Source organism: Oryx dammah, unplaced genomic scaffold (genome assembly GCF_014754425.2).
Source record: "Oryx dammah isolate SB20612 unplaced genomic scaffold, SCBI_Odam_1.1 HiC_scaffold_5, whole genome shotgun sequence".
NCBI classification, from domain to species: domain Eukaryota; kingdom Metazoa; phylum Chordata; class Mammalia; order Artiodactyla; family Bovidae; genus Oryx; species Oryx dammah.
This window is the reverse complement of record NW_024070189.1, coordinates 90,097,531-90,124,967: the sequence shown is the minus strand read 5'-3', so window position 1 is coordinate 90,124,967 and position 27,437 is coordinate 90,097,531. Positions and strand designations below refer to the sequence as shown.

General features: G+C 51.9%; 1 protein-coding gene across 2 annotated transcripts; it reads right to left on the bottom strand.

Annotated features, from left to right (window-relative positions):
- Positions 1–256: 256 nt before the first annotated feature.
- TNFAIP8L1 (TNF alpha induced protein 8 like 1) lies at positions 257–19,482 on the bottom strand. Of its 2 annotated transcripts, none has more exons than XM_040242020.1 (2): positions 19,379–19,482; positions 257–2,694 (listed from the first exon to the last, which is right to left on the bottom strand). In XM_040242020.1, exon 2 carries the CDS (start codon positions 2,687–2,689, stop codon positions 2,129–2,131), a length of 561 nt encoding a protein of 186 aa, XP_040097954.1. In that variant the 5' UTR covers positions 2,690–2,694; positions 19,379–19,482; the 3' UTR covers positions 257–2,128. The 2 variants fall into 2 exon arrangements, with proteins under 2 accessions (XP_040097954.1, XP_040097955.1); XM_040242021.1 differs by lacking the exon at positions 19,379–19,482 and adding an exon at positions 18,114–18,267.
- Between the last annotated feature and the right edge of the window lie 7,955 nt (positions 19,483–27,437).

Sequence of the window (27,437 nt, the reverse complement as noted above, 5' to 3'; positions counted from 1 at the left end):
ACCGCTGGACCACCAGGGGAGTCCCAAACGTGATTTTTAATAGGTAGAAACCCTGGGCAGGTGAGAGAAAGCTATCAGGTACTTTTATTTACATAGCTCTCTTAGGTTCTTTTTAAAATTCTTTTTATTTATTTGGCTGCACCAGGTTTTTGTTGTGGCATGTGGAATCTAGTTCCCTGACCAGGGACTGAACCCAGGCCTCCTGCATTGGAAGTGTGGAGTCTTAGCCGCTGGACCACCAGGGAAGTCCCGGTTCTTTTTTTTTTTTTTTTCCTAAATTAAATCTCAAGTGTATGAAGAGAGTCAAGACGACAAGTCCGAAGCCTTGTCACGTGGATGTCCTTCAGCCAGCAGAGCAGAGGGCAAAGGGTTTCACCTGGGGCTTCTCGGTGTAATCAAAATACACGTTTGTTCTTGAATTTGAGGACCTGTCTCTTGGCACACAAAGGAGGGGAGTTTGCTTTGGAAGTCGAACATAGAGAGGGGAACAGCTGACTGTTGGGTGGAAGCCTTTGGCTTTTTCAGGGCAGCTGAAACCAAACAGAAATGCTGCCCTGGGTCTTGAGTCCTAATCTACTAGCCAGCCCAGCAGGCCATGGAGAGGCAAAAGGGAGTGGTGAGGACCGTGGCAGAGCAAAGACGGGCCGCCTCTGCAGCTTCACCAATGGGCAGTGCAGGTGAGTTTTCTAGAGTTTTCAAGATCTATTGATAGATTGGGATGTGCAATTTCCTTGGTTTCAAGTGTTGGCAACTAATTCCAAATGTCTCAAACACTGAATGAGGCTAAGCAAACCCATCTTCTCACCTAATACGGCCTGCAGCCCTCCTGTTGGCAGCGTTTCCCCTAAACAGACCAGGTTCTACAGAAATGGACACTTCCCCCTCCCCCAGGGTGCTCAAAACAACCCAACACAGCCAGAGCTGCAGGGGGCTTTGCAATTGTTTACAACCTGTGCCCACTTAGGACCAACAAATCACAGATATATCCCCCATACTCCCACGTGTCCATCCACACCCCAAGTTAAGCACTGTCCCACCTGCTGGGTGTTGCCAAAGCCAAGGTTTGTTGAGCTTTGTCTCTGAGGCCTGTCTTATAAAAACAAGTGTTTATGTGTATTTGTTTTCCAAATATGAAATGATCCTTTAAAAACGGGCATGTGTCTCAGATGGCTTTCCCAACGGCCTGCATTGGAGGCACACTCCGACCCCTCTCTCCTGGGAGTCAGGGCCACGATGCCAAGCAGACAGAGGGGCATCCTCGCCAGTAGGCCTGAGCCCACCACAGCCCTCACCACGGCTCCCTGGCCTCATTTTCTGAGCTGCGGAGCAAAGTGCCCAGCCTGGGAGGCTGAGACAACGGAAGCTTGTTTGCTCAGCTCAGGAGGTCCGACATCAAGGTGTGGGCTGGGCCGGTGTCCCAGGCTCTCTCCCAGCTTCTGGTGCTGGCTTGCAGCTCTTGGCATTACTTGTCTTGTAGACACATCCGCCCAGTCTCTGCCTCCACCTTCATATAGCATTCTCCCTCTTGACTCTGTGTGCACATGTCCCCTTCTCAAAAGGACCCCAGTCATGGTGGATTAGGGGCTGCCCCGCTCCAATATGAACTAATTGCAACCAATTATATCAGCAATCACCTGATTTTCAGATCAGGTCACATTCACAGGTCCCAGGGGTTAGGACTTCCATCTGGGAAATGGGAGGTGGGGTGGGGTGAGACAGTTCACTGTGTAACAACCCCTTTCTCCCGGTTCCCTGTGACCCTCTCTGCGGGAATGAAAAAGCCCAAGTAACACTGAAGTGAGAAGCCCCCAGCTGTCAGAGACACCCAGTGATTTGAGGGGTACAGACAGTGGCTTAAGGGGCATTGTTCAGATGGTGCCAGAGCAGGCAGGGGTCTCCAGGTGCCTGGGGGAGGCCGCAGGCACAGGCAGACTGAGCCGGTGTCCTAGCCCGGTGAGATTGGGCCCGAGGACAGGGGACCCGGGTCTTTGGAGCTGCACAGTCACCTGTGTGTGTGTGTGTGTTGGGGGAGGGGTGATTGGCCAGAGTCAGACAGGAAGGAAAGGGTTAGCTCCGTCCCACTTAGAGCTCCGCCCCCCGCAAGCAACCGCAGCGGGGTCGGAGGTCATCATATGCTGTCCTCATCCAGCATCCGGGTGAGGCCGTCGCAGATCCGGCGCAGGTGGGAGGAGTAGGGCTCGGCGGGGCCGTAGAGCGCCGTCAGGAAGTCGCAGTTGGCCAGGTGGCCGAACACGTGGTTGATGCGGCCGTGGGACTTGGCGGTCAGGTGCGCGCCGGCCGCCTGGTGCAGCAGGTCCCGGCACTCGAGCAAGGCGGCGGCCAGCACGCGCCGGTCGAAGGTGAAGTCCACCTGGTGGAAGCTGACAGCGGTCATGGCCAGGCGGCGCGCCTGCTGCCGAAAGCGCTGCAGCCGCGCCAGCTCCTCGGCGCCCAGCTGCCCGGCGCGCAGCAGGACGCCCAGCTTCACTGCTACCTTGACCAGGTTCTTGACCAGCTTCTGGGCCTCCTTGCGGCTGCGGGTGAACTCCTTTGTGGCGCGATACAGCTCGTCCAGCACCTCGCTGCTAGTGTCGTCGATGAAGGCGGACGCCACTGCCCGGGAGGCCATCTTGCTCAGGAGCTTCTTCTGGGCCTGGAGGGCCAGGCTCTTGGTGCTGAAGGTGTCCATCTGTCCTGCGGGGGGAGACACACAGACCTGACGTCCGCCCGCGGGGCCCAGCTGTGAGGGGCTTTCAGGGGCGGGCGGCTAATGCTGGCGACCTCTGTCTTCTCCATCCGAGAAGTGGGCACTCGCCACCAGCCGATCCCCAGAGGAGACCGTGTGCCCACGCCACAGGCTCTAGGTGCGCAGAGCTGACTGTGAGACCCTCCCTACCCCCTTCACCAAACGCAGCAAGTGTCGCCATCTGAGATGCTGCAAGAGCCCTTAGCAGGGGCTCCCCAGCAGATCAACAGGGCCCAGGAAGGCCCTGGACAAAGGGACAGGTAACAAGATGGGGAGGGAACCCCAGGTGGGAAGATTCAGGAGCTCCAAGGCCTAGGGAAGAGAAATTCAGAGTTGTTGGAGGACCAGATGCAGAAACTTGTGAACAAATAGCAAAAGCTATTTTTAGGAAAAGCTTGTAAAAACAAAACATTGGCACTGAAGAGATAATGACCCAAGGGACCCTAAGGGACCTAAAGGAATTTGTTTCTTAAAGGAATTAATGTGTAGTGGTGAAATCTGGGCAGAGCCTTCTGTTATGGTTTATTACAGAAATATAGATCCCTGTGTCATACCCTAGGACCTGTGGTTTAGCCATTTCTGTAAACAATACTTTGCACCTGCTAATCCCAATGGCAACCCACTCCAGTACTCTTGCCTGGAAAATCCCATGGACGGAGGAGCCTGGTAGGCTGCAGTCCATGGGGTCGCACAGAGTCGGACACGACTGAAGCGACTTAGCAGCAGCAGCAGCAATCCCAAACTCCCAACTAATCCCAGACTTGCAACTGCAAGTCTGTTGTCTGTGTCTTTATTTTTGGCTGTTCTGGGTCTTTGTTGCTGCGTGGGCTTTCTCTAGCTGTAGAAGGTGGGGGCTGCTCTCTAGTTGCAGATCACGGACTTCTCATTGTGATGGCTTCTCTTTTTTCTGAGCTTAGGCTCTAGGTGCATAGGCTTCAGTAGCTGTGACGGACAGGCTTAGTTGCTCCATAGCATGTGTGATCTTCCAAGATCGGGCATTGAACCTACATCTCCTGCACTGGCAGGCAGATTCTTAAACTGCGCCACCAGGGAAGCCCTGTTCTCTATCTCTGTGGGTCTGTTTCTGTTTCATTCAGTTCAGTTCAGTCGCTCACTCATGTCCGATCTTTGCAACCCCATGGACTGCAGCACTGCCAGGCTTCTCTGTCCATCACCAGCTCCCGGAGCTTGCTCAGACTCATGTCCATCGAGTTGGTGATGCCATCCAACCATCTCATCCTCTGTCATCCCCTTCTCCTTCTGTCTTCAATCTTTCCCAGCATCAGGGTCTTTTCTAATGAGTCAGTTCTTGCATCAGGTGGCCAAAGTACTTGGGCTTCAGCTTCAGCATCAGTCCTTCCAATCAACAGTCAGGACTGACTTCCTTAAGGATGGACTGGTTGGATCTCCTTGCAGTCCAAGGGACTCAAGATTCTTCTCCAACACCACAGTTCAAAGGCATCAATTCTTGAGTGCTCAGCTTTCTTTATAGTCTAACTCTCACATCCATACATGACCACTGGAAAAACCATAGCTTTAACTAGACGGACCTTTGTAGGCATAGTAATGTCTCTGCTTTTTAATATGTTGTCTAGGTTGGTCATAGCTTTTCTTCCAAGGAGCAAACGTCTTTTAATTTCATGGCTGCAGTCACCATCTGCAGTGATTTTGGAGCCCCCAAAAATAAAGTCTTGTCACTGTTTCCATGTTCCCCATCTATTTGCCATGAAGCGATGGGACAAGATGCCATGATCTTAGTTTTCTGAATGTTGAGTTTTAAGCCAACTTTTTCACTCTCCTCTTTCACTTTCATCAAGAGGCTCTTGAGTTCTTCACTTTCTGCCATAAGGGTGGTGTCATCTGCGTATCTGAGGTTATTGATATTTATCCCAGTATCTTGATTACAACTTGTGCTTCATCCAGTCCAGGATTTTGCATGATATACTCTGCATATAAGTTAAATAGGCAGGGTGACAATATACAGCCTTAACGTACTCCTTTCCGGATTTGGAACCAGTCTGTTGTTCCATGTCCAGTTCTACTTGATGCTTGACCTGCATACAGATTTCTCAGGAGGCAGGTAAGGTGATCTGGTGTTCCCATCTCCTGAAGAATTTTCCAGAGTTTGTTGTGATCCACACAGTCAAAGGCTTTGGCATAGCTATTTTTAGGAAAATAGCTATTAAAAAATATTTTTAATAAAGCAGTAGTAGATGTTTTTCTGGAACTCTCTTGCTTTTTCGATGATCCAGTGGATGTTGGCAATTTGATCTCTGGTTCCTCTGCCTTTTCTAAATCCAGCTTGAACATCTGGAAGTTCACAGTCACATCCTGTTGAAGCCTGGCTTGGAGAATTTTGAGCATTACTTTGCTAGCGTGTGAGATGAATGCAATTGTGTGGTAGTTTGAACATTCCTTGGCATTGCCTTTCTTTGGGATTGGAATGAAAACTGATATTTTCCAGTCCTGTGGCCACTGTTGAGTTTTCCAAATTTGCTGGCGTACTGAGTGCAGTACTTTAATAGCATCATCTTTTAGGATTTGAAATAGCTCAACTGGAATTCCATCACCTCCACTAGCTTTGTTTGTAGTGATGCTTCCTAAGGCCCATTTGACTTCGCATTCCAGGATGTCTGGCTCTAGGTGAGTGATCACACCATCGTGGTTATCTGGGTCATAAAGATCTTTTTTGTATAGCTCTCCTGTGTATTCTTGCCACCTCTTAATATCTTTTGCTTCTGTTAGGTCCATACCGTTTCTGTCCTTTTTCGTGCCCATCTTTGCATGAAATGTTCCCTTGGCATCTCTGTTTTGTAGATAAGTTCATTTGTGCCATACTTTAGGTTCCACATGTAAGTGATATTGTATATGGTATCTGTCTTTCTCTGACTTAGTCCTCTTAGTATGAGAATCTCTGGGTGTCCATGTTGCTGCATATGGCATTATTTCATTCTTCTCTGAGTGATAGTCCATTGTATATGTACACCACATCTTTACCCACTCATCTGTTGATGGACACTTAGGTTGCTCCCATGTCCTGTCTATTGTAAATAGTGCTGCTATGAACATAGGGGTGCATGTATCTTTTCGAGTTATAGTTTTGTCCAGATATGTGCCCAGGAGTGGGATTGCTAGATCATCTGCCAGCACTATTTTTAGGTTTTTGAGGAACCTGCATACTGTTCTCCATAGTGGCTGCACCAATTTCCATTTTCACTAATAGTATGGAAGGGTTCCCTTTTCTCCACACCCTGTCCAGCATTTGTTATTGACCTTTAACAATGGCCATTCTAAGAGAATGACAGAGGCTGAGATGGCTGGATGGCACCACTGACTCGATGGACATGAGTTTGAGTAGGCTCTGGGAGATGGTGATGGACAGGGAGGCCTGGCATGCTGCAGTCCATTGGGTGACAAAGAATTGGACAGGATGGAGCAACTGAACTGAACTGATTCTAAGAGGTGTGGAGTGATACCTCATTATAGTTTTGATTTGCATTTCTCTTCTATCAGCGATGTTGAGCGTCTTTTCTTGTGCCTATTGGCCATCTGTATGTCTTTGAAGAAATGTCTATTTAGGTCTGTCCATTTTCTGATTGGGATGTTTGTTTTTCTGTTACTGAGTTGTATGAACTGATTATATATTTTGGATATTAATGAGTAGGGCCTTCTGAATCCCACTACATGTGGGCCCTGGCTCCAGCCTCGCAAACCCACTGTAGCCTTGCTGTGAGCTAAGAAGGGCTCAGGATGAGTGAGTACAGGGGGTCCTGGCTTCACTGCACAGCTCCATGAGACAGGGTCCCAGCCCCAGCCTCAGGCTGTTCAGGGTGGAGGAAGAGCGCAGTTAGCAACCCCCCATCTCCCCAGCCCCGTGAGTTTACAGCAGACATCCCTGAGGCCTTAGTCAGGCCCTGGATGAGTCAGGGGGCAGCAGCTGGCTGGGGGTTCCCCAGGGCCATTTGTGGGGTTTTTGGAAGCACAGCGTTCTGATGACTCCTCTGATACAGAAACACTGACATGCATCAGCTTCCGCCCAGGAAAGGACAGGCAGGTGCCCGAGGTGCATTTGGAACAGCAGCCACGCCTCCGACTGCAGAGGCCTGGACCTCTGCCTGTCCCTTATGTCCTGCCTGCCATGGCCATCTTCCAGGTTTCCCAGGCTCTGAAGCCTCCCCCTCAGCACCAGAATTCTTCCTAAACTGAACATCTGGGCATAGTCCTTTCCTTCTAAGAACAAGCTGGAAGCTCCTCATGGCTCTTGAGACCAAGCCCCACACTCCATTTGGGTCCCTGCCTCTTTCCTGGTGAACTATACATCCCTCAATACCTTAGCCCCCAAACCCCTGCCTCTTCCTTGGTGGACTCATATATATGCCCCAAAGCCCTGGCCTCCAAGCCCCTGCCTCTTCCCCTGGCAGCTTCATCCCTCAGCTCAGCCTGGACACCACCTCTAGGAAGCCATCCCTGAACTGCCAAACTGACAGTGAGGCCCCTCCTATGGGTCACCCAGCACCCCAGGCATCCCCCATCCCTGCTGCACACCCTGGCTTTGCTGCCTCAGTGGTCTGCCTCACCACAGGCCCCAGGGGAGGTAATGGCGTGATTCCCTATCCACTCTGTTTCTGGAGACTCCAGAAACATCTGCCCAATGAATGAGGTAGCCTGAGACCCGCCCCCAGCCCTCCCCCGCTGCTGTCCCAGGCTCTGGTTAGAATCCACCCCCACCCCAGCTGCAGGCCAGCCAGACCAGGAATGCCATGTGGGTGCCCACTCAGCCACAGGAGCCCCCACAAAGCCCCTCTTTGTGTGAGCTCAGACGGCAGGAGGAGTCCCAACCCTCGGCCGCCCTCTTGCTGCCCACAGAGGTCAGGACAGGCCTGGTGATGAATGACCTGGGCCTCCCTCCCCCTACACCAGTCCCAGACCCTGTCACAGGCTGGGGCCAGAGCGGGATGCGGGTGACTCGGCATCACATGGCTGCCCCTGAGCAGTGGCCGGTGCCTGTTTCACACCTTCTGCCTGGTATTGCACTGACCTGGTTGCCCTTGCAGAAGAAACCAGGCTCAGAGAGGCTTAGCCATTTCCCCAAGGCCACACAGCAACACAGGGACCGCCTGCCTCACCCTCTCTGCACCGCAGCTACCTCTGCCTTCCCTAGTCAATGACTAGGAGTCACCCTCAGTCTTGAGGGGCTGGGAGATATCCCCCGTGACAAAACCAGCCCTGATATCTGGGGCCTGCTCCTGGCTCTGACCATGTGGCCAAGCAACATAACTGCCCTATGCCTCAGTTTCCTCTGTAAAATGGAAGATGGTGACTGTCAGGAAGGAGAACTGACTCCATCCCAGGGCAGAAACTTGTGGCCAACCTGAGAGGCCCCCCAGGCTGTAAGCTTTCCCTGGACAAGAGGCTAGACCACTGTCCCAACTTCTGACCTTCAGGCTCTGCGTCCTCTAGCTCTCTAGACCTATTTCTCCGCTATGTTCTCAGCAAGGATGCCTTCTCACCAATTTCTCTAGAACATTCTATTCTTTATTTTTCTTTTTGATCACACTAGGTGGCATATGGGATCTTAGTTCCCCATCCTGGGATCAAGTCCACACCCCCTGCATTGCAAGCAGAGTCTTAACCACTGGACCACCAGGGAAGTCCCTAGGGCATTCTATTCTGTTCCCTCTATGGGGACCCTTCCTGCTCTCATCACCTGTAAACTCTTGCTCCCCATTCAAGTCTCAGAGTTATGGTCACCTTCTCTCAGAAGACTTGCCGATGTCCCAAGCTGTGCCAGGTGCCCCGCTGGCTCCCATGGTTCCCTGGGCATCCGTCCTCCATTGCAGCCCTGAGCGTTTGGTTTCAGTGTCCATCACACCAGGCCTGATGGCCTAGGCAGGGGCTGTATGTTTCTTGCTCTGGTGGCCAGCCTGGGGCCTGGTACCCAGCAGGCACCCAGTAAGTGTTTGTTGAATGAATAAGGGGAGGGATGTCTGCAGATATTGGAACCCAGAGGAAACTCCCAGCACCCTGGGTCCCCCAGTTTACAAATGGACAAACTTCAGAGAGAGGAGAAGGCCTTTCCCTGGATCCCAAGAACCCTGGCGCTCAGGTCTTTCTGCCCTATTCTGTTACTGTGTGACCCCAGCCAGGGCTCTGCCCCTCTCTGGGCCTTGACCTTCCGGTCTGCAAGTCCTGAGCTTGTGCGTGTTGGTTCAGAGGGGAGGCTGGTCCTATTTACTGGCTTCGCCCCACCCCCACCCTGCCAAGCATAGGAGGAAGAGGGGTGGGGGGTGGAGTGGGAGACTCCACACTCTTAGCCCCTCCGGCACCTGGACCACCCCAGCTGCATGGCAGCCCCCCTCCACTTCTCCTCCATCCATTGTTCTATCAGAAACACCACCCCCTCTAAGCAGCCAGACAGGGAGATGACTGCTCTCCCTGGGGAGCACTCTGGGGACCAAAATAGACCCTAGCCTTCCTTCCTGCCAGCTGTGCTCATCCAGGTCCAAGGGCAGGCCAGCCGGGAGGGGCCTGATGGGGGCAGGGCCTTCCCAAGGACTGCCCAGCGGACCCAAAGCCAGACCACCCCACTATACTCACAAGCCAGAAATGCCCCATGAAGCTTCCAGGGCTCAACTGGAATGCTCATTCAGGTCCTCAGTGAGTGTTGATAGAGCGCCAGCTGTGTCCCAGGGCCAGGGATATATGTACTAAGTCGCTTCAGTCGTGTTTGACTCTTTGTGACCCTGTGGACTATAACCCTCCAGGCTCCTCTGTCCGTGGGATTTCACAGGCAAGAATACTGGAATGGGTTGCCATTTCCTCCTTTAGGGGATCTTCCTGACCCAGGGATCGAACCTGGTTCTCCTGCTTGTCAGGCAGATTCTATAGCTGGACCAGAAGAGATTGGGTCCCTGCCTCCCCAGGGGTCCTGGCCTGCTAGATCCCATGCCACCTCCTTGTTCCAAAATAATTTGGGTGCCCTCACTTCCCTGAAACAGAGTCCACAGGCAGCACTGTCCACCCACCAGTATAAAAATAAAATTAATAGGTGATGAGAACAGTGAGCAGGATTGTACAGGCGAACTCTGGAATATTTCTTAAAAAAAAATTTTTTTTTTTTTAGCCATGCCACACAGGATGCAGGATCTTAGTTCCCCAAACAGGGATAGAACCTGTGCCCCCAGCATTTGGAGTTGGGAATCTTAGCCACTGAACCACTGGGGAAGTTCCTGGAGTGTTTCAGGTTCTGTGCCTTGATCTGGGTCTACACGAATGTAAAAAGTCATTAAGTTGGGTGGTTGCAAAGCAATGTGAATACACTAAAACCCAGCGAATTGTAAACTTTCAAGGGGTGAATTGTATGGTGTATGAATTAGATCTCGATTAAAAAAAAAAAAAACCTAACATTTCTCCAGAGAAGGTATATAAATGGCCAATAAGCAGGTGAAAAGATGCTTAACATCACTGGCTAGGAGGAAAATGGAAGTCGAACTCATAATAATATAATACCTCACCCCAAAGAACGGCTACTACCGGAAATACAGACAATAAACAGGGCTGGCGAGGTTGGGAGAAACAGAAGATGGTGCGGCTACCATGGAAACAGGTTTCTGGCAGGTCCTCGAACAAACACAGTTACCACACGACCCAGCAATTCCGCTCCTAAGCATCAACCCCCCCTCAAGAAATAAAAATATATGTTCACATAAAAACGTACACACACGTGGGCATACATAGGAGCACATTTGTACTAGCCAAAACACGGAAACAACACAAACACCCACCCACATATAGATGGACAAACAAATGTGGTCCCTCCACACACGGGAGCATCACTCAGCCCTGAAAAGGGGTGAAGCCACGACACTCGCTACCACATGGATGGACCCTGAGAACACGATGCTCAGTGAGAGACGCAGGCACAGAAGGACACACAGGGTGTGATTCCACTGATGGGAAACGCCTAGAACAGGCTGATCCACTGACAGACAGAGTGGGTTCCTGGTTGTCAGGGGCTGGGGAGCACAGAATGGAGAGTGACTGCTAATGGAGACAGGATGTCCTTTGTGGGTGGAAGAATGTTTTGGAATGTGAACACTTTAGTGAATTTTACAATATGTGAACTATACATCATCAAGCTGAACACGCACTGCACCTATATCCAGTGGACATATTTTATACCTTTGTGCCCCTTACTATATATTTGTTGTTGTTTAGTCACTAAGTCATGTCTGACTCTTTGTGACACCCTGGACTGTAACCCTCCAGGTGTCTCTGTCCATGGGATTTCCCAAGCAAGAATACTGGAGTGGATTGCCATTTCCTTCTCCAGGGGATCTTCCCAACCCAGGAATCAAACCAGCATCTCCTGAATTGACAGGCGGATTCTTTACTGCTGAGCCACCAGGGAAGCCTATATATGTATAATGCCTCACTTTAAAAATGTTCAATAGCTGGTTCGATCCCGGGTTCCGGCACAATAAATAAATAAATAAATAAATAAATAAAAATGTTCAATAGGATTTTCCTGATGTCTCAGTGGTAAAGAATCTGCTTGCCAACGCAGGAGAAATGGGTTCGATCCCTGATCTGGGAGCAACTAAGCCCATGTGCCACAACTACTGAGCCTGTGCTCTAGAGCCTGGGAGCTGCACGAGCCCCAGCTTCTGAAGCCCATGTGCCCCAGGCCCGTGCTCTGCAGCAAGAGAAGCCGCCACAATGAGAAGCCTGCGTGCCTCAATTAGAGAGCAGCCCCTGCTTGCCCCAGCTAGAGAAAGCCCACACAGCAACAAAGGCCCGACACAGCCAAAAATAACAAATAATTTTTTAAAAATGTTAAATAAATTGGAACTTCCCTGGTGGTCCAGTGGTTAAGACTCTGTGCTTCTAATCCTGGAGGTGTGGGTTCAGTCTCTAGCTGGAGAACTACAAGATCCCACATGTCTCATGGCCAAAAAATACCCCAAAACATAAAATAGAACCAATACTGTAACAAAATTCCACCAAAGACTTTAAGGGCTTCCCCTGGTGGCTCAGTAATAATAAATCTGCCTGCCAATGCAGGAGACACGGGTTTGATCCCTGATGTGGGAACACCCCACATGCCGCAAAGCAACTAAGCCCGTGAGCCACGACCGTCGAGCCTGTGCTCTGGAGCCCAGGATCCGCAACTACTGAAGCCCGAGCGCCCTGGGGCCCAAACTTCCCAACAGGGGAAGTCACTGCAATGAGAAGCCCGGCACTAGAGCAACTAGAGAAAAGCCAGGCAGCAACAAAGACCCAGCACAGCCAAAAATAAATAAAATTATTAAATGGTCCACATAAGAAAACAAAAATCTTCAAAAAAGAAAACCTCAGGCCCACTGCACTCAGTGACGGAGTGAATCTGTCAGAGGTTTGCCCCTTAATGAAGCATCGCAGTGAAAATATAGATGCAAATTTCTTTCAAAAAAAAGAACTCCCAAAGTACCATCTGTTTGTAGGATATATCGCAGGTTAACCTTAAAAATGCATTCCAGTATACATCAGGTGCAGACAAATACTGTTTGACTCCACTTATACCTAGAATAGTCAAATCATAGAAAGTACATTAGTAGATGCCAGGACGTGAGGAAGTTGTGAGCTGCGGGGCTGCCCTGAGCATGGCTGGATGCCTAGTGTCCCTGGACCCTGCCCCTGAAATGCAAGCAGCACATCCTGTTATTATCACAAGTGGGGGGAAAAGCCCTCTGAATTTCCAAAACAGCCACCTAAGAGGGGTCACCCCTGCTGGAAGGAGGAGACAGTAGGAACCAATGAATGTGGAATAAACAGGATGATTTCAGAGACAGATAGGGCCTGGGTAAGGGGTAGTGACAGCCAGGGATGGCAGGTGACCTAGGCCAGCGGTCAGGAAGTTTTCCTGGAGGAGGAGCTCTTGCAGCTGGGACTGGAAGGGCAGGGTCTGAGGAAAGGTGAGCCAGGCAGAGGGAACAGCAGGTGCAAAGGCCCTGGGGCAGGGCAGAGCAGAGAGGAGACGGAAGGCTGGTTCCCAGCCTCCTAGGAGCCCACTGTCCAAGTCCTCCCACAGCTCTGAGGTCTCCCCACCAAGACCCCAGACCAGCCCCAGCCCCCGAGGGCAGGTTTCCCATCTGTGAAATGAGTGTCCAGTCGCTGAGTCCCTGACTCTGTCAACTCCTGTACTCCATGTTCTTCTCAGAACCCTGGCCTTCCATCCCTACCTCAGACTTTTGCCCTCTGCCAACCCTACTTTGTCTCTTTGGCTCTGACCTTTGTCCTTGCCCCCATTTTGGACACTCCAGCTCCTAAACTGACCAGACACTGACCTGGAGACATGAAAGCATCCTTTCCTTGCCCAGGCAGAGGCGGGGAGGCAGAACTCTGTGAGCCCTCCCAGAGGGGAAGGGCACCCAGCCCCTTTCAGTCCCCAAATGCTGGAGGAGGGCCAACCCCCACCCCGCCCCACCAGTGACCTTCCCCAGTTCATCTCCTCTCTCGCTGTCCCTGCAACATGCTAGGCACGGTCCAGCCTCGGGGTCTCCACCAGGTGGGGAGACTCTCCCCACGGCCCTTCATCCAGCCTGAACTGAGCACGCTGGGGGTGGCCTCTCCACGTACACACTCCCGGTGCTGGACGCTGGGCATGGGGGTGATGGGGATTCCACCCCGACTTCCAGGGGCCCACTCTGCTCCCCAGGTACACTGGGAATGCTACATCTCATCCCATTCACCACCTGCTGGAAAGTTCTTAGCCACCAGCTCTCCGGGGTGGGGGGCGGAGGCCGGGGCGGGGGGCGGAATGTAGGCGTGTAGGTACATATGTATGTTTTCCATAAACTTTCCTGACATAAAGGATGTGCACTGTGCAACTTAAGAAAATAGTAAACCTGACTGTAAATTTCACGCAGCCAGTCGATGCTCGATAAATGTTCTGAGTGAGTTTTGCCTAACTGGTGGTGGTGGTGGTGGTAAGTCGCTAAGTCGTGTCTATTTTGTGACTCCATGGACTATAGCCCACCAGGCTCCTCTGTCCATGGGATTTCCCAGGCAAGAGTACTGGAGTGGGTTGCCTTTTCCTCCTCCAGGGGATCTTCCTGACCCAGGGATGGAACCCATGTCTTCTGCATTGGCAGACGGGTTCTTTACCACTGAGCCACCAGGGAAGCCCAGTTGTAAAACGGGTACCAGTAGCCAATCTATGGTTGCTATGGATAAATGAAAGCAGTTCTGACATGGATGTTGCTGGATCTTCTCTTTCATATGAACAGAGAAAACTTGGACTTCACTTACTCATCGGCCAAGTAAGCAACTTTTTTTTACAGAATCCAACAGTGGTTTTCCAATAGTGAGGGAATACCCCCTCAAGGTTTTTTGTGCTATTCGAAAGCAAGCAACTAGAGACACATCACCCTTTAAAATTTAATTTTCATTATTGACATTACCTGGAATTATACCAAGGGTGGCAAACTCTGGCCAGCTGCCTGTTTTTGTAAAGTTTTATTGGCACTCAGCCATGCCCATTTGTGTACATATTAAAGCACAGCCTTGAACAGAGGCAACAGAGGCTGTACGGCTTGCAAAGCCAAAAATATTTACTATCTGGCCCTTTATAGAAAAAGGCTGGCCAACCTCTGGATTAGATGATGACTGAACAATACATCAAACCCTGATTTGTAGCATCTGCCAATATCCATGGTGTAAATTCTCTTGCCATGGCCAGTTTCAAGCTTCCAACTTGACCACGGAGCTGGAACAAACTGCCCACCATTTCCACAGAACAGAAATAACCTCGAGAGCACAGAGGTCATTGCATAATGCAGTAAAATAATTAGAAAGGATATATTTTGTCTTTTTTTGGCTGCACTGCCTGGCATGCGGGATCTTAGTTTCCAGATCAGAGATGGAACCTGTGCCCACTTCACTGGAAGGTAAGAGTCTTAAGCGCTGGACCACCAACGAAGTTCTGAAAGTTAGGATTTTTGATCATTTATGACCTTTGCTATTTTATATTTTGAAGTATTTAAGTCACATACCATAAAATCCACGCTTTTAAAGTGTATAATTCAGTGGGTTTATATATTCAGTGACCTGGGTAACCATCACCACTATTTAATTCCGAAACATTCTCATCCCTCCAGAAAGAAACCCCAGCCCTTGAACTTCCCTGGTTGTCCAGTGGCTAAGATTCCAAGAATGGGACCCAGGTTCGATCTGTCCTCAGGGAACTGGATCCCGCATGCATGGCATATAAGAGTTTGTAGGCCATAGCAAAGTTCAAAGATCCCAGTGCCACCCAGTAAATAAAATATATTTATATCTATATATTTCATTATTCTTTTTGGGGGAACGAATGATGGGTCTGCATTGCTGCACCTGGGCTTTCTTAGTTGCTCCAAGTGGGGCCTGCTCTGCGGCAGGGTGTGGGTTTCTCATTGCAGTGGCTTCTCTTGTTGGTGCACATCAGCTCTAGGTGCTTGGGCCTCAGTAGTTGCAGCACGTGGGCTCAGTATTCGCAGCTCACAGGCTCGAGAGAGCAGGCTCAGTAGCTGTGGTGCACGGCTTTAGCTGCCCTGAGGCATATGGATCGTCCTGGACCAGAGATCAAACCAGTGTCCTCTGCATTGCAAGGCAGATTCTTAACCACTGGACCACCAGGGAAGTCCCTTTTTTTTTTTTAATAAAGAAATCCCATCCCCATCAGCAATCACTCCCCATCCCTTCCCCCAGGCCCTGGCAACCACTAATAGTTTACTTTCCATCTCCATGGATTTGCCTATTTTTTCATATAAGTGGAATCACACATTCTGTGTCTGGCTTCTCTCACTGGGCATCGCATTTTCAAGGTTTATCTGCACTGTAACGAGTGTCAGGGCTTCAATCCATTTTATGGCTGGATAGTATTCTGTAGCCCTGTGGGTGTTTTTCTTCTTTTTGGCAGTGCCATGCAGTTTGTGCGATTAATTTATCCACCAGGGATGGAATCTGGGTCTCCTGCAGTGAAAGCTGGGAGTCCTAACCACTGGACCGCCAGGGAATTCCCATCCATACCTTTGTTTTAAACATAATGTATTTGACTGTAAGTTCACAGCCTGTCATTTTTTTAAATTTATTTTTTCTTCCAGTTTTATTGACAGTCTGTCATTTTTAATAACGGGGATATTAACAACTGGGTGGCAAAATTCAAGTGACTCTGATGATTGGGGTGAGGCCGGCTCCAGCATGCCACTGGTCCACGGAGAAGCCTGCCCTCCACATGAATTCTTCATGTCCCAACAAAGGGCATCAATAATTGATGGGCCCGCTCAGCGGGGCCAGGGCTGCCGCCCCACCTCTCTCCCTCAGCCCCGGCTGCAGGGGCCCAGGGCAGCCTGGGGTGAGAGTGGGGGCTCCCGGTCTCCGCCCTCCGTGGTAAATGGCCCCACGGTCCTTGTACCCATTCCACACCCTCCGCCAACACCAGAGCACCTGCTGTTTCCAGCCAACACCAGAGTACCCGCTGCTTCCAGCCCTTTATCAACCATTACTCAGACCTCACGTTTGGGGCCCATTTGGATATGTAGAAAGCGGGGTTAGGGGCTGCCTGTTTGTCGAGGTGGGGGTTGGGGAGGGGATACCAGTGGTTCTCAAACCGGGTTTCCCAGAGCCTTCGGGGGCCACCCCAAGGATGGGCAGGGTCTGCCTGCCTGCCAGGCTGCGGCAAAAACTGAGACACTTTCCACGGTGGTCAGATCTCCACTGAAGAAAGAGCAGGGATTGGGCGAGGGACGGAGGTTGGGGGTAAAGAACGGATGGGCAAAAATGAATGTTGGGAGAGCGAAGCCCACCCCACTGCAGAGGACAGGAGAGGTTGGGACTCAGGCTGATTTTTAACAGCAAGTGGCAGAGGTTCGAGGGTCACCTGGCAGGACTGTGGACACAGCCCTTTAGATTCCGGCTCCACCCGCTTCTCACCTCTCCGCAGCCTTCATCCTGTCTCTGGTCCCCGTCCCCGGTCCCGGGGTCCTCTCCGGAGAAGCCGCCAGAGGGCGCCGGTGAACACCCGAGTCCCCTCTGCCCACAGCCCTTCAGGTCTTCCAACTCCCTCAAAGTAAAATCCCAAGTCCTCCCGTGGCCCACAAGGCCATGCACGACCTACTGCGTCCCCTCCTTGCCCTCCCCTCCTTCCTCTCTCCCCCTCACTCACTTTGCTCCTGACACACAGGCCTCCTGGTTGTTCCACCAGCACATGGAGCTTGGTGCTGCCCCAGGGCCTTTGCATGGGTTGTGCCCTCTGCCTGGATTGCCCCTCGTCTCTGCATGGCTATTTCTTTCTTGCCATTGAGCTTCAATTCAAATGTCACTTTCTCAGGAGTCCCTCCCAAGTTCCCTATCTCAACTAACTTCTCCATCCCTCTGTCTCTCCAGTCCTTCATGCAATTACAGCTAAACCTAATGACTTTCTCTGGATGAATGTCTGTGAGCTGAATCTGGGTGGGAGGGACGGGCGCACCACATGGACTTGGGTCATTGTGCCCTAGGCACCCTGTACCAGGCTTGGCTCACAGTAGGCAACCAGAACCAGTTTGTTGAATGAATAGATGGCCTTTCAGTGCCAGAAAGGAATTCAGAGATGTCGTCCAAGGGCCCCAGTATCCAGCCAGGGAAACTGAGGCAAATAGAAAGACAAATATCCTAAGGTCACATAGAAGCAAAACACGAACACTTCTGGAAGGGTTTCTTCCAGGTGGACACTCCCCAACCTCCACCGCCCATTTGGACAGAAGGGAAAAGTGAGGCCGGGAGGATGGAGCCTTGGAAGATCCCAAGGACTTGGCCAGAGGTGCCTCCTGAATGCCTCACGTGGTGAGGTTCTGGAGGAAGCCGTCTAATGGAGGGGTATACATGGGGGATTCTGGGGTGAAAGCCCGAGTTCTCTGTAAGGCCAAGTCCTGCCTGTCTCTAGGTCATCTCAGTCTATAACACCTGGGGCTGAACCTGCACAAGCACGAGTCATTTCTTCAGCACCTGCCTCTGGAGCTACTTCCATGACAATAGCAGGAGTTATGTCCTAGGACGCCCTTGGACGACATCTCTGAATTCCTTTCTGGCACTGAAAGGCCATTTGACAGACAGGGACATTGAGGCCTTCTGAATCCATCACATGAGATCACCAAGCAACCAAAAGGCTCCTCCCCTCCCCAGGCCTCAGGTGAGGAACCTGAGGGTCAGGCAGCCCCTGACCTGCCCAAGGCCACACAGCGAAGGGGATACCACAGGGCCTCCAATCTGTACCTGCCTGATTGGTCTTTTAACTTAGCGACCCCCACCCTCCATCAGAGTGGGGTTCGAGTCCCCAGTTTGCCTCCCCTCAAGAGATCTGGACACTCACCCACCACTGGCGTCCCAGGCCACTGGGCCTGCCAAGTGGGAGAAGCTCAGACCAGGTGTTCCTGTGGCTGGGACGACAGTTCTTTGTTCTGGTTTCCATAGGTACAGCGTCCCTGGGTCGGCTCCTCCTCCGCCCCTCCCAGCCACCCAGCTGCCCAGCCCTGGCCCCGCCAGCCCTTGGCCTGGCCCATCTAGGCAACTTGTTATGTTTTAAAGTTGGCTCCTGGGCACCTGGCATTCAGGTAGAGGTAACAGCTCCTGCAAAGGCCCTGAGGCAGGAGGGTGCCTGGTGCGTTGGTGGAGTGTGGCGGCTGTGTGGCTGGAGCAGAGTGAGTGAGAGGGGTGAGAAGGAGGAGAGAAGGGGAGAGACACGCAGGGCCCATGTTCCTGCATTTAATCCTGCAAGCCGCCCTCACCCCTGGGGAGTTATTATGTCCCTCAGACAGGAAACTGAAGCTGGGAGAATGGAATCAACTTGTTCAAGGTACTGGTGGTGAGTGGCAGAGCAGGAACTCCGGTTTGTCTGATTCCAGAATCTGAGCTCCCCAACCACTGGGCTGAACTGCCCTCACCCTGCTATGCTACCCCCCCAACCCCAAACCCAGGATGTTCACCTCCCCCAGCTGGGCTGAAACCTGCTCAGGAAGTAACCTCAGAGGCCTGTTTACAGATGGCGCTGCCCCTCCTCCAGCTGAGCCCCCCCAGGATAGAGGGAGTGGTGATGCACACAGATCTGGGTCAGGTCAACTGCCAATTACCTTAGTGACGAAGCCCCAATTCACAGCTGACAAAACTGAGACCAAGGCTTCAGGCTATTGGAGAACTCCCAGGTGGCCAGTCTGGGTGGGCCTGGCTCTGGACTCCCTCAGCTGCCTGGATCAGCCAGAAGTCACACACATCCTCACCTCCACGTCTTTGGCCTGGCTGCCCACACCCGGAATGCCCTCCTGGCTCTGGAGTCTGGCCCTGGGACCTGGCACCCTGCACTGTGAAACGGGCAGAGTCCATCAGAGTCCTTGTTGTTGGGTGTGCTCTGGTCTCAGAGCACTGGCCATGTGCGGGGGGTGGGGGGAGGTAGATCAGATCCAGTCTGCCTCCCCTGACCCACAGGGCAAGAGAGACAGGGAAAGGGGGAAACAGGGAGATGGAAACTGAGGCAGGAATACTGATCGAAGGGGGTTGTCAGGGCAGAGGGAGCGAGAGAAATAGACCAAGTGGCCCCCGAGATATGCTGAGATGCGGGGCGGCCCAGTACCGCTCGCTTACCTGTTCTCTGGGATTCAGTCGTTGGTTCGACCGTCGAGGTTCTGTCCGGCCGCCTCCGAGAGGCCGTTGCTGTGGCTGCGAGACTCGTGCCTGAGGACTGGGACCCGGCGAGGCGGGGCAGGAAGCTCGGTCCCGCCCTCCAATTGCCCCGCCCTTCTGTGCGGCCCCGCCCCGCCCCCGCCCGCCCGAAAAGGACCGCAGTGGGGACAGCGGAGGTGGGCTCAGCCAATGGGAACGCGGGCGGTGTACGAAGAGTCCAATGAGAGAAGATCGCTGCGCGGGAGGGGTGGGGCCTGGGGCGGGGCCAGGCAGCTCGGGGGATTCCTCCGGAATCGAAAGGGGCCGGATGCCAGCAGAGAGGCCAACCCCCGGCCAGTTCGAGAAAGGAGAGGAAGGAGACTTAAGAGTCAAAAACAGAGATATGAGGGCCATGGAGACAAAGCGAGCCAAAAAGAAAAACAGAACAACTCTGTGGCTCTGGGACTGCCCCCTTCTCCCACTGGGACTCCGTTTAAAGAACAGCCCTGGGGAACCCTTTACAGGGAGCCCATTAAAAATGTCGATTGTTGTACCCTCCAGACGGGCTGAATCTAACCCAAGGTTGAAGATACATCTTTCTGGGTTGCAGATAAATTCTCCAGGTTAGGTTTAATGCAGTCGCTACGCGGATGGACCCTGGAGATCCCACCAGGGGACTTCCCAGACCCAGGCACGATGTCCGTGGGAATGAGCCAGCGAGATCTGCAGGAGCCTCCAGGCCGCTAGCGGGTGGGGCGGTGGGGCCAGCTGGGGGCCCCAGAGGATGCAGCTGTGAGTCCTGGGAACTGGACCCAGGAGCAGCTCCCAGAGCTCCTGCCGCTCCATTTCCTCCCGGAATCTCCAACCCTGGGTCCCTGTTGCAGCTAGGACCAGGGGAAGCCGGAGCAGGCTGTACAACCAGTGCAGGTCGAGTCCTATCTTCTACGTGGGGCACACACAACCCTGGCACAGACTTCAGGAAGCAAAAAGAGATGAAAGGTCTCTTTATCCCATCCTTTTTGTTGTTGTTGTTTGTTTTTTTAAATCAGGGGACTGAGACCCAGAGAGTGGAAGTAACTTGCCTGAGGACCTGCAAGTGAAAGTGGCAGGTCCAGGATTTTAACCCAGTAATTTTTGTCCCACCTCCTCCCATTCACAGCCAGGTACTAGTTTCTCATCCGGGACACTATGTATTGGCATTCCTATGCACTGACATGGAAATAATAATAGAATTTGCATCCTACTGCTGTGTGGAAATTGTATAAGTCTTAATTATGTTGAATTGGTTCATAGGGATTTTCAGGTCTACTATATCCTTCTACAGAGGCTTCCCTGGTGGCTCAGACGGTAAAGCATCTGCCTGCAATGCGGGCGACCCAGGTTCGATCCCTGGCTTAGGAAGATCCCCTGGAGAAGGAAATGGTGACCCATTCCAGTACTCTTGCCTGGAAAATTCCATGGACAGAGGAGCCTTGTAGGCTATAGTCCACAGGGTCCCAAAGAGTTGGACATGACTTCTTCACTTCATATCCTTCTACTCTTCTGTATATTCATTCTATTAATTTTTGAGAGTTGGATATTGAAACTCCAACTGAAAATCTTTATCTACTTAAAAAATAATTGTAATATATAGTGGAACTATATGTAACCTTGTTCTGCATTTTCCAAGTCTCCTATAAGTGTGTTATACTTTTGTAATTTAAAACAATAAAAATTTTAAAAATAAAGCCTACAAGCCCACAAATAAGAATAAATAAAAGGAATTTCTTGGTGGTCCAGTGACTAGGACTCCATGCTTTCACCAGGGAGGACACAGGTTAAATCCCTGGTCGGGAAACTAGGATCCCACAAGCCACGAGGCCAAAAAAATAAAAGAATGAATAAGAAGTACCCAGGAGGGACTTCCCTGGTGGTACAGTGGGTAAGATTCCATACTTTAACAGCAGGGGGCATGGGTTCGATCTTGGGAAACTAAGATTCCACATGCTGGGCAGTGCAGTCAGAAAAGAAAAGTGTCCAGGAGAATATGAAGAAATTAGAACCTTCATACTTTGTGGTAGGGATACAAAATGGTGAAACATCTGTGGAAAATAGCTTGGTCATTTCTCGGAAAACTAAACATAGAATTACCGTATTATCCGGCAATTCCATTCCTAGGAATATACCCGAAGGAGTTGAAAGGAAGGACTTTAACAAGTATATTTTTTTATAACAATTTTAATAGCAAAATGATTCACACTAGCCTAAAGACAAAATTGCTAAGTCACTTCAGTCGTGTCCAACTCTGCCTGACCCTATAGACGGCAGCCCACCAGGCTCCCGCATCCCTGGGATTCTCCAGGAAAGAACACTGGAGTGGGTTGCCATTTCCTTCTCCAATGCATGAAAGCAAAAGGAGAAAGTGAAGTCACTCAGTCATGTCCGACTTAGTGACCCCATGGACTGAAGTCTACCAGCCTCCTCCATCCATGGGATTTTCCAGGCAAAGACAAAATAACCCAAATGTCCATCGACAGAGGAATAGGTAAACAAAATGTGATCCTTTCATATGTTATTGTTCAATCACTAAGCCTTTGCGACCCCATGGACTATAGCTTACCCAGCTCCTCTGTCCGTGGACTTTCCCAGAGAAGAATGCTGGAGTGGGTTGCCATTTCCTTCCCCAGGGGATCTTCCCTGCCCAGGGATCAAACTCACATCTCTTGCATTGGCAGGCAGTTTCTTTACCACTGAGCCACCTGGGAAACCCAGTCCACCCATACAGTGAAATGTGGTGGTGGTGGTTTAGTCACTAAGTCGTGTCCGACTCTAGCGACCCCGTGGACTGTAGCCTGCCAGGCTCCTCTGCCCGTGGGATTCTCCAGGCAAGAATACTGGAGTGGGTTGTCATTTCCTTCTCCAAACAGTGAAATATAATTCAGTCATAAAAAGGGAGGAAGTTATTCATGCTAACATGAATGAACCTTAAAAATAGGTTTAAGATGCCAATCATAAGATGATCAACATTCGTACTTCCTTGGTGGTCTAGTGGTTAAGACTCCTCGCTTTCACTACATGGGGCACTGGTCAGGGAAGATCTGCATGCCGTGAGGTGCCGTCAAAATGTAAGAAAACAAATAGATGATAAATATTGTATAATCCACTTATATGAGGGACCTAGAATGAGAGAACCACAGACAGAAAGTAGGATAGAGGTGATCAGAGGCTGGGGGACAGGAACGGGGAGTTAGTGTTTCATGAGGACAGAGTTTGTGTTGGGGTTGATGGAAAAGTTCTGGAGATGATGGTGGGGATTCACAACATTGTGAAGGTACTTCATGCCACTGAATTGTGCATTTAAAAAGGCTTACAATGGTAATTTTTATATTTGCTATCATTTTATTTTATTTATTTATTTATTGCCATCATTTTAGAAAATGAATTCTGTAACATACCAAACCACTGAATTGTATGCTGTAAGTGGGTGAATTGTGTGGTATATAAATTATGTCTCGACAAAATTATTTTTCTTTCAAAGTGCCTAGCAGTATAGATAGCATATTCAAAAGCAGAGACATTACTTTGCCGACTAAGGTCCGTCTAGTCAAGGCTATGGTTTTTCCAGTAGTCATGTATGGATGTGAGAGTTGAACTGTGAAGAAGGCTGAGCGCCAAAGAATTGATGCTTTTGAACTGTGGTGTTGGAGAAGACTCTTGAGAGTCCCTTGGACTGCAAGGAGATCCAACCAGTCCATTCTGAAGGAGATCAACCCTGGGATTTCTTTGGAAGGAATGATGCTAAAGCTGAAACTCCAGTCCTTTGGCCACCTCATGCAAAGAGTTGACTCATTGGAAAAGACTTTGATGCTGGGAGGGATTGGGGGCAGGAGGAGAAGGGGACGACCGAGGATGAGATGGCTGGATGGCATCACTGACTCGATGGACGCAAGTCTGAGTGAAATCCAGGAGTTGGTGATGGACAGGGAGGCCTGGCGTGCTGCGATTCATGGGGTTGCAAAGAGTCAGACACGACTGAGCGACTGAACTGAACTGAACTGAGCAGTATATCTGGCAAGAATAACAATACTATAGTTGATGACTTCCATGGCTCAGACCATAGAGAATCTGCCTGCTATGCAGGATACCCGAGTTTGATCCCTGGATCAGGAAGATCTGCTGGAGAAGGGAATGGCTACCCACTCCAGTATTCTTGCCTGGAGAATTCCATGGACAGAGGAGTCTAGTGGGCTACAGTCCATGGGGTCGCAAAGAGTTGGACACGACTGAGCGACTGCCACCACTACTACTATAGTTAATGTTTACTGAGTACCTACTACGTTCCAGTCCCTGTGAGCACTTTACATACATTAACTCACCAAATTCTCACAGCAACCCTACAATGCTGTGACACCCTACAGGTGTCTCATTTCACAGATGAAATTGAAGCTCAGAGGAAACAAATAACCTGTCCCAGGCCACTCAGCCAGGTCATGACAGAGGTGGGATTAGTGAGTCGGGAGCAATGGATACAGCTCCTCTAGGTGGTCGGATATCCTTAGGGGTAGGGTCTGAACAGACCAGGGGTTCTATCCGGGGTTACTCGGGGTCTAGAGCTTAGCTCAGATTTGGGGCTCGGCGCCGTGTCGGGAGCTCTGTATCAGGGGTCATTTTCAGCCGGGGAGCGGGGAGCTGGGGGGGAGCTCAATTTTGAGCGGAGGGTTCCATCCAGGGTACCAATGTTCGTAGCTGCGCGGATTCCGGCCGTGCCCAGCAGGGGGCGTGCTCTGCCCACAGCCAGGGCCGGCTGAGCCCTAGCTTTCCCGGGAATGGGTCGCCCTGGTGGGCGGGATATGCAATGCACGACACAGGGTCCCCAAGTCTAAGTCACCCCAGATCCTAGACCCACCCAGCGTCATCTGCACCTCGAGATCAGACCTCGCACCCGGCGGTGCTGTGTGTCTCGCGACGGCCGACCCCCTTCTGTGGGCCTCTTCCTCGCGCCTGCGCAATGGGACCACAATAGTGGCGGCCGCGGGGGCGATGAAAGGATGGGAGGCAGGAAAGCCTGTTCTCCAGGAACCTCCGGGAGCCTCTTCTCCTCCGCCTGGCGGCTTCCTCGCAGCCGGAGCGCTCCAGGGGCCGATGGTGGCGGTGACCAGCGCGCCACCCTCCCCCGCTCCAAGCCCAGGCGTAACTCCCACGTGCCGCGATCCATCTGTCCCCAGCCCATCAATCTGTCCCGCAAGACCCCTCCCAAGGCCACTTAGGAAAGGGGGTGGGTGGTTGGACACAGATGGGGGACGAGAGGAGGAGCGGACCTTACTTGAGTCTCCTGGCCAGGCCAGGAAGTCCCGTGGAACTTTTCCAAGGGCACTGAGCGTGGAGAGCTGTCTTCATCCCAGGGTCACGGGCTCAGCAGGGAGTGGGGGCTCAGGGCCCGTCGACCCCATTCCCTCCCCCCACTCCGCCCAACTATCAGGGAAGCAGAAGGAAAGTGGGACCGCAAGGCCCTAACAACCATATTTCAGCCCTCTGCCTGCGTCGCCCCCTCCCCTCCCCCGCCCGCCGCATTCCTCGCATCTCCCTCCTCGTGGCAGTGAAGGAGCGCAGGAGCGAGTTGGTCCCGGCGCTAGGATGTGTTTACAAGCGTCTGCCGCTCAGACGCCAGTCGGCCGCCTGCGTGTGGGAGGCGGGCGTCTGCGGAGATAAACGGTCAGGTGTGGGTCTGTGGGTACGCGTGTACTGGGGGAGGGGAGGGCCCGATCTGCTGCTGCTTCTGAGGATAGTGAGCCCAACCCGCCCTCCGTTATTCCCGGCTGGAGGAAGCTTCACTTCTTAGAGTCTCTGTTGCTCCATCTGGAAGATGGGTGCGCAGAGTCACAGCACCGGGCCATCATGTCAGAGCTGTGATGGGGAAATCACAGGCAGCTTTGGGGGCCCAGAGGAGGTACCTGACCCCATCTGGCAACCAGGGTGGGTTCCAGGGGGAGGTGACAGCTGAGCTGAAACTTAAAGAAAGAGCAGAAGTCAGTCACAGGGAAGAAACTGGAAGGAGGGTCTCTTTTATTCTTGGCTTGCTGATTTGGGGCATCTCATAGGTCCACCCTGAGCCTCTGTTTCTTTTACTTTCTTCCCACCGCCCCCGTTTTTGTTTTTGTTTTTTACTATTCATTCATTTATTTGGCTGCTTGGGTTCTTAGTCCCAGCCTGAGGGATCTTCGTTGCCTCTTGCTGGATCTTTTGTTGCGGAACAGGACTCTAGTTGTGGCCTGAGGGCTTAGTAATTGTGGTGTGCAGGCTTAGTTCCTCTGCATGTAGGATTTTAGTTCCCCAACATCCCCCGCGTTGCAAGGCAGATTCTTAACCACTGAACCACCATGGAGGTCCCTGAGCCACTGTGTCTTCATCTGTGAATCAGACTCATGATACCCACCTTGCAGAACAGTTGCAAAGACTGTCCTGAGAGGATGTAGGGAAGTGCTCAATTCAGTGTGAGGATGTGTTATGACATCTGCCCCCAGGAACTACTCCCAGGCTCTGGAGGAATAAGGACAGTAGAAAGGGCTGAAGTGCTGATGATGGAAAGGCTCCCCTGGTGAGAACAAGGACGAGGGGGTTAGGAAGTTCTAGGTGCTTACAGGGAAAAGTGTGTGCTGATGGGACCACAGAGACCTTCAGGACATGAAACGTTGGCTATAAAAATCCAGAATTCAGGACTTCCCTGGCAGTCCAGTAGTTAAGACTTCTCGCTGCCAATGCAGAGAGCACATGTTCAATCCCTGGTCTGGAAACTAAGATCCCACATGCCACACAGGTGGCCAAAAGATAAAAAATAATAAGAATCCAGAATTCATCCTGAGGGCAATGGGGTGCCTCAGAAGATGTCAGAGCTTGGATGAGATGAGGATATTGGAATATCTCTCCACTGGCCAGTGTGGGTAGACAGCAGTATGCAAGGCTGGAGTTGGGAGGCCAGGGAGGAGGGGGCTGTGAGGAAGGAGGGGGCTGTCCTGGGATGCCCTGCCCCCATTGCACCCCAGAGGGGAGAAGGAGAAGCTGTTGGAGATCTTGAGGAGAGTAGCCGGCAGGCAGCACCAGGGTGCGGAGGACCTGTCTGAGCTGTCTCTCCTGGGAGAGATAGTTGGGGTGAGGGACAGCTGGGAGGTCACTGGCAAGATAGGACATGACTGGAGGTGAGGATATGGTGAACGCAGAGAGGAGGGGTAAAGAGTGGAGTTTAGGGCTCAGCCTGTTTCCTCTGTGATTTCTGACCCCCCCCCAACTCTGGTCCCAGACTCTAGGGATCCCAGATTCCACAGTCTCCCCAGGATTTACCTCTTCTGGATCGTCGCAGGCCACCTACTTCCCTCCCAGGGCTGTGTCAACCCCACATCCAAAGAATCTGCCTCCCCGCCCTGCCCTTACCCGCTCCTCCTAGAGATCTAGACTGGCCCTGATCAGCGAGAAGATAAGACACTCCCAAGACCCCCCGCCCCGGGTCAGATCGTCACCTGCAGCGGCGCTTATCCCCGAGTGCCCGGCGCATCGCCTCCCCTGCCGCCTGATAGTGTTCTCCTGGTTGGTCGAGGACACGGCTACACCTCTGCATGTAGGATCTTAGTTCCCCAACATCCCCCGCGTTGCAAGGCAGATTCTTCACCACGGGACCACCACGCACGTCCCTGAGCCACTCTGTGACTACTGCTCATGCGGCTCTCTCCACCCTCAGAACCCTCCTCGCACCCTTCTCCTCAGCGGGTGAGACAGCGCCGCAAGGGAGCAGGTGTAGCTCCTGAATCATCACACAGACCCAGCTGTTTCTGGCTCAGACTGGAGTGACTTCCTATCTGTCGACCAGCTTCAGTTTCTTTCTTTTCCTTTTTTTTCCAGTGGCGCGTGGAGGGGGAGGGTGGCCATGGAGAATTTCTCTGACTAGGGATCGAACCCGTGTTTCCTACATTGGAAGTGTGCAGTCTTAGCCACTGGACCGCTGGGGAAGTCCCATCAGCTTGGGTTTCTTTTATCCACCGCCTTCCCAAAGCTGACTTCCCAGAGGGGCTTG

Coding starts and splice junctions, on each gene's coding strand:
- TNFAIP8L1 (XM_040242020.1), bottom strand. CDS start 2,689: ATGGACACCTTCAGCACCAAGAGCCTGGCCCTCCAGGCCCAGAAGAAG.